This window comes from Silurus aristotelis (assembly GCF_946808225.1).
Source record: "Silurus aristotelis genome assembly, chromosome: 12".
In the NCBI taxonomy this organism is placed as follows: domain Eukaryota; kingdom Metazoa; phylum Chordata; class Actinopteri; order Siluriformes; family Siluridae; genus Silurus; species Silurus aristotelis.
In genome coordinates, this window is record NC_139585.1 from 220,144 (window position 1) to 230,000 (window position 9,857).

Here is a 9,857-nt window from a genome sequence, read left to right on the forward strand (position 1 = left end):
GTATAGTATAGGGTAGCGTTTGAGTGTAAAGTGTGGTGTATAGTATAGGGTAGCGTATGAGAGTATAGTGTGGTGTATAGTATAGGGTAGCGTATGAGAGTATAGTGTGGTGTATAGTATAGGGTAGCGTATGAGAGTATAGTGTGGTGTATAGTATAGGGTAGGTTATGAGAGTATAGTGTGGTGTATAGTATAGGGTAGCGTATGAGAGTATAGTGTGGTGTATAGTATAGGGTAGCGTATGAGAGTATAGTGTGGTGTATAGTATCGGGTAGGGTATGAGAGTATAGTGTGGTGTATAGTATAGGGTAGCGTATGAGAGTATAGTGTGGTGTATAGTATAGGGTAGCGTATGAGAGTATAGTGTGGTGTATAGTATAGGGTAGCGTATGAGAGTATAGTGTGGTGTATAGTATAGGGTAGCGTATGAGAGTATAGTGTGGTGTATAGTATAGGGTAGGTTATGAGAGTATAGTGTGGTGTATAGTATAGGGTAGCGTATGAGAGTATAGTGTGGTGTATAGTATAGGGTAGCGTATGAGAGTATAGTGTGGTGTATAGTATCGGGTAGGGTATGAGAGTATAGTGTGGTGTATAGTATAGGGTAGCGTATGAGAGTATAGTGTGGTGTATAGTATAGGGTAGCGTATGAGAGTATAGTGTGGTGTATAGTATAGGGTAGGTTATGAGAGTATAGTGTGGTGTATAGTATAGGGTAGGTTATGAGAGTATAGTGTGGTGTATAGTATAGGGTAGCGTATGAGAGTATAGTGTGGTGTATAGTATGGGGTAGGGTATGAGAGTATAGTGTGGTGTATAGTATAGGGTAGCGTATGAGAGTATAGTGTGGTGTATAGTATAGGGTAGCGTATGAGAGTATAGTGTGGTGTATAGTATAGGGTAGCGTATGAGAGTATAGTGTGGTGTATAGTATAGGGTAGCGTATGAGAGTATAGTGTGGTGTATATTATAGGGTAGGTTATGAGAGTATAGTGTGGTGTATAGTATGGGGTAGGGTATGAGAGTATAGTGTGGTGTATAGTATAGGGTAGGGTATGAGAGTATAGTGTGGTGTATAGTATAGGGTAGGTTATGAGAGTATAGTGTGGTGTATAGTATAGGGTAGCGTATGAGAGTATAGTGTGGTGTATAGTATAGGGTAGGGTATGAGAGTATAGTGTGGTGTATAGTATAGGGTAGGGTATGAGAGTATAGTGTGGTGTATAGTATAGGGTAGGTTATGAGAGTATAGTGTGGTGTATAGTATAGGGTAGCGTATGAGAGTATAGTGTGGTGTATAGTATAGGGTAGCGTATGAGAGTATAGTGTGGTGTATAGTATGGGGTAGGGTATGAGAGTATAGTGTGGTGTATAGTGTAGGCAGGGTATGAGAATATAGTGTGGTGTATAATATGGGGTAGGGTATGAGAGTATAGTGTGGTGTATAGTGTAGGCAGGGTATGAGAGTATAGTGTGGTGTATAATGTAGGGTGGGGTATGAGAGTGTAGTGTGGTGTACAGTATGGGGCAGCTTATGAGAGTATAGTGTGGTCTATAGTAATGGGCAGGGTATGAGAGTATAGTGTGGTCTATAGTAATGGGCAGGGTACGAGATTGTAGTGTGGTGTATAGTATAGTGTAGGGTATGAGAGTATAGTGTGGTGTATAGTATAGGGCAGGGTATGAGAGAATAGTGTGGTCTACAGTATAGGGGTATGAGGGAATGTAGAATGAGCAGTGAAAGTATATGTCAGAAAGTTCAGGTTTAAGGATCCAAGGCGGATGCGAAGAGAGCGGGGAGAAGCGAGTGTGCAGAGCTGATTCGGGAAGCAGATTCTGAAAGCTGATTCAGAGAGCCGATTCAGGGAGCAGATTCACGAATCCGATACCGGGAGCCCAACTCGGAGAGCCAACGTGTGGAGAGGGCGAGCTGGAAGTCGGAGTGCGTTGAGCACGTGCAGAACCGAGCCTGGAGTCTGAGCGCATTCAGCGCGAGCAAAGTAGAGCTGTTAAGCTGAGGGAGAGTCGGGATAACAGGCACGGTCGGGAAACCGAAGGACAGAAAGGTATGAATGGAAACAGGTCAGTACCAGAAAGACAAACAAAACAAAGTTACTCAGGAGAGTGATCAGGGCAAGCCTAAAAACAATCTGGCACCGACTGGAGCATTCTGGCGTCCTTATAAGTGTTCGAATATTAGATGCCAATTCCATGCAGCCGGTTGGAAGGGGGCGTTTCCTTAGGGATTGAGGCAGCAATGCCGGAAGTGCTCAAGCGGGCTGACAGTATATGTCAACACAGATAGAATGCAGGTCAGTACAGTTGTCATTATTGTCAATAACAAAAAAAATTTAATGTAAGAAAGATTGTTATTTTAAGCTGAAATCATTATCTATAAAGTTATCAGTTTCACTTGATTGAACTTATTTGATGCAAAAGGTTTTTATGAAAACTAAAATTTTTGGAGTGAACTTTTAAATGGTGCAAATATTCATACTGTGTAGAAAAGTATACATAAAGGGTTTTAAGTTAACCCTTAAATTTAAGCAATTTATGGTATAATTTATATTTATATGCTGGAATAGACAACGCCCCCTCACTCAGTTACATATACCATGTCCCCTTCATGCAGTTTCATAGAACACACCCCCTTCATGCAGGTACAGAGACCACGCCCCCTTCATAGAGGTACAGAGAGCCCCTTACTTGAGGTACAGAGACCATGCCCACATCACTCAGGTATAGAGACCACTCCCCCATTCACTCCTGTACAGAGACCACGCCCCTTTTACCCATGTACAGAGACCATGAGCACAAATTGTGTGTTTAAATTGATGATTCTATACATTAAATGTGGATTGGGGGTGGGCGATGGGTGGGGTTTACCTGACTGTAACACTGGGATCATGAGACACTCCACATGTCAGAGTTGCCTTAGTGCCCTTAATCACACTCTGATCCTGAGGTGGGATTGAGATACGGGTACGAGCTATAGAAACACACACACACACACACACACACACACACACACACACAGATATACGAGTTATACAAAACATTATACATGATTCCACTTAGAATTTACCTTTGAGACACACAATTGCTGACACACACACACACACTTACCCCACACATCAAGGTGTGCTGATGCCTGGTCAATGCCACGTGAGTTGCTTGCAGTACAGGTGAATCTACCTGAGTCAGACAGGTGGGCAGGGCTTATCAAGAGGCTGCCCGACTCTAACAGGGTGAATCGGGGCAACTGGACTGACCCACTTGCTAGTACATGCTCACCTACACACGCACACGCACACACGCACACACACACACACACACACACACACATTGTTTGAAAATGTATTTTTTGTTATTTAGTGTCTGTTTTGATTTTTCATTCAGTGTGTTGGTTTCTGAGATTCTGTGTGTGTGTGTGTGTGTGTGTGTGTGTGTGTGTGTGTGTGTGTGTGTGAGTGTGAGTGTGTGTGTGTGTTGGTTTGTTTAAGAGAGATGCACCTTTCTGCCAAGTGATAGCAGGACGTGGAGCTCCCGCTGTCTCACAGTGTAAAATGACTGACATCCCATCAATCACAATGCTGTCTGATGGACCTTCAGTAATGTTTGGTGCAATACCTGACACACACACACACACACACACACACACACACACACACACACACACACACACACACACACACACACACAAATGTAGTGTCTGTATAGTGTTCTAGTGTTTCCAATCATAGTAAAAGAGAAAATGAAAAAAGCAGACACTCAGAGTGAAATTGGGACAGAGACACAGCTGGAGGCAGAATAATACTTGTGGCCTTCTGCTTCCAGGTGAATTCATTTTTTTTTCATTTGAACTCAAATTTGATTTATTATATTCATATCCAGCACAGTACAGCATGCAGTGAAATGCTTTTACAGCTGCTCTTTTACATGAATGTAATAAAACAAAGTACATTTTTAGTAAATATATATGTATTATTCAATAATTCAAATATTGCAATAAAACATTTATAATAAAATCAAATCAAAGTGAAAAATAATTTATATACAACCGAAATTTCCAAAAGAAAGTTAAACACAAAAAATATATATAATGCAATGACCTGCAAATCTCATAAACCCATATTTTATTCACAATAGAACATAAACATATCACATGTTGAAACGCTTCTCTCTCCACTGAGGTTCTGTTTATCTCAAGCAGGTAGAAGCTCTGTTCCCGCTTTATGCTGATGTCCTTAACTAGCTCTTATGTCTTGTTGACTTTCAAGAGGACATTGTTCCCCTGGAATTAATATAATGTTTCACAACAATGGCGTGAGGAAACATCTGAGAGTGGTAGAATTTGAAGGTGCCACACAGTGGTAGGTGTATAAAGAGTACAGCAGGGGTTTAATACACATATTGTGTGGCTTCAGTGACGTGAGTAATCATGAGGACAAGTCAGTCCATACTAAATGCGAGAAAGGAGAAGTGGAGGAGAGTGGAGGTTCGGGTTGGTACTTTAAATGTTGGTACTATGACTGGTAAAGCGAGAGAGGGAGCTGATATGATGGAGAGGAGAAAGGTAAATATGTTGTGTTCAAGTCAAGTCAAGTTTATTTCTATTACGCTTTTCACAACAAACACTGTCTCAAAGCAGCTTTACAGAATTTAACAGTGAAGGTGAACGGTGTGTGTTTATCCCTGATGAGCACCACTGAGACTGTGGTGAAAGAAAAACTCCCTTAGATGTCATGAGGAAGAAACCTTGAGAAGAACCAGACTCAAAAGCAGAACCTCATCCTCATTTGGGTGACATCAAGAGTGTGATTATAGTCTTTAAACACTACAGAACACTGGAAAGAGAGAACTAACATGAGCACTGGAGTGTGTGATTATGAGTGATGATCTTTTTACAGTCTTTTACAGTCATTATGATTATAAACTATAAAATAGCTCAGCATTTGCAATCATCACAGATCCAACACCAGCTTCTCCATGCCAGAGCCTTTAAACACTCCAGGAGGTCCAATGTCCACATCCACATGAAGTGGGATCCAGTTGGCGCTGGTACGTCACTAGATGGTTCAGGAAGTTTGTGGGCATCTACTTCTTTAGAGGTCTTTAAAGGTGGGACTTGACTGGAGCTGGAGCAACCTCAGGAATTAGTGTAGCTGCTGTTCATGATATTAACAGCACAAGTTGATAATGTGCATGTGATCAGACGTTCTGGAGCACAAGGTTATGATGTGACGTATGTTATGTGTAGAACTCACTAAAAAGATACGTCTTTTATCTGCACTTAAACTGGTAGAGTGTGTCTGAGCCCCGAACACTGTCAGGAAGACTATTCTAAAGATTAGGAGATAAATGTGAGAATGTTCTACCACTATCAGGAGACCAAGTGGAAAGGGAGTAAGACCAGGAACATTGGAGGTGGGTTTAAACTGTTCTATCATGGTGTGGATGGAAAGAGAAATGGTGTAGGGGTGATTCTGAAGGAAGAGTACAGTAAAAGTGTAGTGGAGGTGAAGAGAGTTTCTGATAGGGTGATGAACTTGAAGCTGGAAGTTGAAGGGGTGATGATAAATGTCATCAGTGCTTAGGCTCCACAAGTGGGTTGTGAGATGGAGGAGAAGCAAAAATTCTGGAGTGAGTTGGATGAAGTGGTAGAAGGTGAACCTAGGAATGAACGATTGGTGATAGAGGCAGACTTTAATGGGCATGTAGGTGATGGGAACAGAGGTGATGAGGAGGTGATGGTAGGTAGGGCTTTAAGGAGAGGAATGTGGAAGGGCAGATATGGTGGTAGAAGGATGGAAATGGCAGTGGTGAACACGTATTTTAAGAAGAAGGAGGATCATAGTGTGACGTATAAGAGTGGAGGAAGGTGCACACAGGTAGACTATGTTCTATGTAGGAGATGCAGCCTGACTGAGTTCGGAAACTGTAAGGTTTTGGCAGGGGACAGTCTAGCTAGACAGCATCGGATGGTGGTCTGTAGGATGGTTTTGGTGGTGAAGAAGAAGAGGAGGATAGTGAGGACTGAAAGAAGAATAAGATGGTGGAAACTGAAGAAGGAAAACTGTAGTGTGAGATTCAGGGAGGAGCTCAGTCAGGGGCTCGGTTTGGTGCTGGTTGATTGGGCAACTACTGCAGAAGTGATAAAGGAGACAGTTAGAAATGTACTCTGGAAATAGAAAGGAAGACAAAGAGACATGGTGGTGGAATGAGGAAGTGCAGGAGAGTATAAGGAAAAAGAGGTTGGAGAAACAGAATGAGTGATGAGAAAAGTAGGCAGGAGTACAAGGAGATGCAGCAGCATGCAAAGAGGGATGTGGCAAAAGCCAAGGAAAAGGCATATGAGGAGCTGTAGTAAAAGTTGGACACTAAAGAAGGAGAAGAGGATTTGTAGCGATTGGCCAGGCAGAGAAACCGAGCTGGAAAGGATGTGCTGCAAGTTAGAGCAATAAAGGATGGAGATGGAAATGTGTTGACTAGTGAGGAGAGTGTGTTGAGAAGATGGAGGAAGGATTTTAAGCAGCTGATGAATGAGGAATATGAGCGAGAGAGAACGTTGGATGGTGTGGAGATGGTGAAGCAGGAAGTGTAAAGAATTAGTAAGAAGGAAGTGAGAGCAGTGATTAAGAGGATGAAGAGTGGAAAGTCGGTTGGACCAGATGACATACCGGTAGAAGCATGGAGATGTTTAGGAGAGATGCATTGGAGTTTTTAACCAGATTGTTCAACAAGAGTTTAGAAGGTGAGAAGATGCCTGAGGAATGGAGAAGTAGTGTGCTGGTACCGATCTTTAAGCATAAGGGAGATGTGCAGACCTGCAGTAACTACAGGGGATTAAAGTTGATCAGTCACACTATGAAGTTATAGGAAAGAGTAGTGGAAGCCAGGCTGAGAGAAGAGGTGACCATCTGTGAGCAACAGTATGGTTTCATGCCGAGGAAGAGCACCACAGATGCATTATTTGCTTTGAAGATGTTGATGAAGAAGTATAGAGAAGGACAGAAGAAATTGCATTGTGTGTTTGTGGATTTAGAGAAAGCGTACGACAGGGTGCCAAGAGAGGAGTTGTGGTATTGTATGAGGAAGTCAGGTGTGTCAAAGAAGTATGTGAGGGTGGTGCAGGACATGTATGAGGACAGTGTGACAGCAGTGAAGTGTGCCGTAGGAAAGACAGACTGGTTCGGGGTGAAGGTTGGACTGCATCAAGGATCGGCCCTGAGCCCTTTCCTGATTGCAGTGGTGATGGACAGGTTGACAGACGAGGTCAGACAGGAGTCTCCGTGGACTATGATGTTTGCAGATGATATTGTAATTTGTGGTGAGAGTAATGAGCAGGTGGAGAAGATCCTGGAGCGGTGGAGGTACACGCTGGAGAGAAGGGGAATAAAAGTCAGTAGGAGTAAGACAGAGTACATGTGTGTGAATGAGAGGGAGGGCAGTGGAAGGGGCGGTTGCAGGGAGAGGAGGTGGAGAAGATGGAGGAGTTCAGGTACCTGGGGTCAACAGTGCAAAGTAATGGAGAGTGTGTTAGAGAAGTGAAGAAAAGAGTGCAGGCAGGGTGGAATGGGTGGAGAAGAGTGACAAGAGTGATTTGTGATAGTAGGGTATCTGCAAGAATGAAAGGGAAAGTTTATAGGACTGTTTTTAAGTAGTTACATTTCCATCTACACATGATGGACATCATTAGATATGACAGAGACACTCTTATATCTATTGGTGAACAATGCAGTCACCTTTAGCCGTTTTCAAACCCGGACCCATGCTGGCCGAAAAAGATCCTGAGGGAGAACAAAGGACGCAACCTGTACCGGCGTCCGCGAGGGAAACGAGCCGGCGTCAGCAACAGGCTAAGGGCACGCGCACACCGCGCTCCCTTACCTAGTATCCTGTTAACCAACGTCCAGTCACTGGAAAACAAGCTCGACGACCTCAGGGCAAGGGTCAAGTTCCAGAGAGACATTCGGGACTGCAACCTTCTCTGCTTTACCGAGACATGGCTGAACCCAGCGGTACTGGACCACGCCATCCAGCCGGCCGAGTTTTTCCGCATGGACAGAACACTGGATTCAGGAAAGTCAAGAGGAGGTGGAGTGTGTCTGATGGTGAACAACCACTGGTGCGACAGCGCGAGCATCGTTCCTCTTTCACGCTCTGACCATCAAATGTCGGCCCTTTTATCTACCTCGGGAATTCAGTTCGGTCATAGTCAGTGCCGTTTATATACCACCTCAAGCAGACACGGACACTGCAGTATGGGACTTACATGAGACACTAACTCTTCACCAAACACAGCATCGGGACATTGTGGTCAGAGATTTCAACAGTGCCAACCTCAAGCGTGCACTACCGAACTTTTATCAGCACATCACCTGCCCCACCAGGGGCGAAAGAACACTGGACCACTGATACACAACATTCAAGAACAGCTACAAAGCACAATCACGTCCATCGTTTAGGAAATCGGAAGCCATCTTCCTCATGCCTGTTTACAAACAAAGGCTGAAACAGGAAGCTCCGGTTCAGAGGGAGGAAACTAGAGTCACAGTTTCAACATGGTGGCTCTAGGAGCCTGTGGCAGGGACTAAGGACAATTAAGGACTATAAAACACCATCTTCTAGAATGGTAAATGCGGACGCTTTAGCTCTGGCAGACGAGCTAAACACCTTTTACACTCGTTTCGAGGCTGCAGCTAACCACGCTAGCGGCGCTAGCGGCACAACCAGCATGCACGCCGAGAGAGCCAGAGAAGTAAACACGTTTACCATCTCAGAGCATGACGTGAGGAGGGCATTCAAGAGAGTGAATACCAGGAAGGCAGCAGGACCAGATGGCATCACAGGTCGGCTTCTGAAAGCCTGCGCTGACCAGCTAGCACCGGTGTTCACTGAGATATTCAACCTCTCCCTGGAACAGTCTGTTGTCCCCTCATGTTTTAAACAGTCCACCATTGTTCCCGTCCTAAAGAAACCCCAGCCCACCTGCCTTAATGACTATCGCCCTGTAGCCATGACCTCAGTAGTGATGAAGTGCTTTGAGAGACTGGTCAGAGACTTCATCACTGCATCACTACCAGACACATTGGACCCATTACAGTTTGTGTACCATCAGAACCGCTCTACTGAGGACGCCATTGCTCATCGTCTCCACACCAAGATGAGCCACCTGGACCAAAGAAACGGGAATTATGCAAAGATGTTGTTTGTGGACTACAGTTCAGCGTTTAACATCATAATTCCCTCCACACTCACCTCTAAGTTGGAGGTCCTGGGACTCAGCCAGCCGTTGTGTCAATGGACCTCTAACTTTCTGACAGACAGACCACAAGCCGTACGGGTGGGAAAACACACCTCATCCACCCTCACCCTCACTTTAAACTACCCTCTCAGGTGCTTAAGACTTTCTAGACCTGCACCATTGAGAGCGTTCTGACGGGTAGCATCACTTCCTAGTTTGGGAACAGCACCATGCAGGACAGGCGAGCCTTCCAGAGGGTGGTGCGTTTAGCTGAACGTACCATCCACACCGAGCTCCCTGACCTGCAGGACATCTACAGCATGCGGTGCAGGACCAGAGCCAGGAAGATTGTGAAGGACTCAGCCATCCCAACAATGGACTCTTTTCTTTGTTGCGTTCAGGGAAATGCTTCCGCTCCCTGACAGCGAACACAGAGAGAATGTAGAGGAGCTTCTTCCTGCAGGCCATTCGGTGTTTAAACCAGGAAACACCCAGGATCTAAAGACTGGCCCACTCTCTCCATCATCACACTTCCTCTCTATACATATCTCACCTTTCGCACCACGACACTTTAGACTCTGGACTTGCACAGCAAAGCATATCTTTATAT

At 44.6% G+C, this 9,857-nt stretch overlaps 3 protein-coding genes across 5 annotated transcripts in view; 2 read left to right on the plus strand and 1 right to left on the minus strand.

Annotated features, from left to right (window-relative positions):
* Positions 1 to 9,857, minus strand: part of LOC310734939 (protein sidekick-2-like) — a 289,396-nt gene that overhangs the window by 98,415 nt on the left and 181,124 nt on the right. For both annotated transcript variants that reach the window (XM_083557417.1, XM_083557418.1), the window contains exons 11-13: positions 3,514 to 3,630; positions 3,127 to 3,294; positions 2,887 to 2,989 (exon numbers count right to left, since the gene is read on the minus strand). In XM_083557417.1, coding sequence (XP_083413543.1) covers positions 2,887 to 2,989; positions 3,127 to 3,294; positions 3,514 to 3,630 — 388 coding nt within the window. The remainder of the gene's footprint in view (positions 1 to 2,886; positions 2,990 to 3,126; positions 3,295 to 3,513; positions 3,631 to 9,857) is intronic.
* Positions 1 to 9,857, plus strand: part of LOC310735021 (uncharacterized protein) — a 122,864-nt gene that overhangs the window by 45,748 nt on the left and 67,259 nt on the right. The gene's annotated exons all lie outside the window — the stretch shown is intronic.
* LOC310734891 (uncharacterized protein) overlaps positions 1 to 9,857 on the plus strand; it is a gene marked incomplete at its 3' end in the record, with an annotated part of 116,768 nt that overhangs the window by 24,280 nt on the left and 82,631 nt on the right. The gene's annotated exons all lie outside the window — the stretch shown is intronic.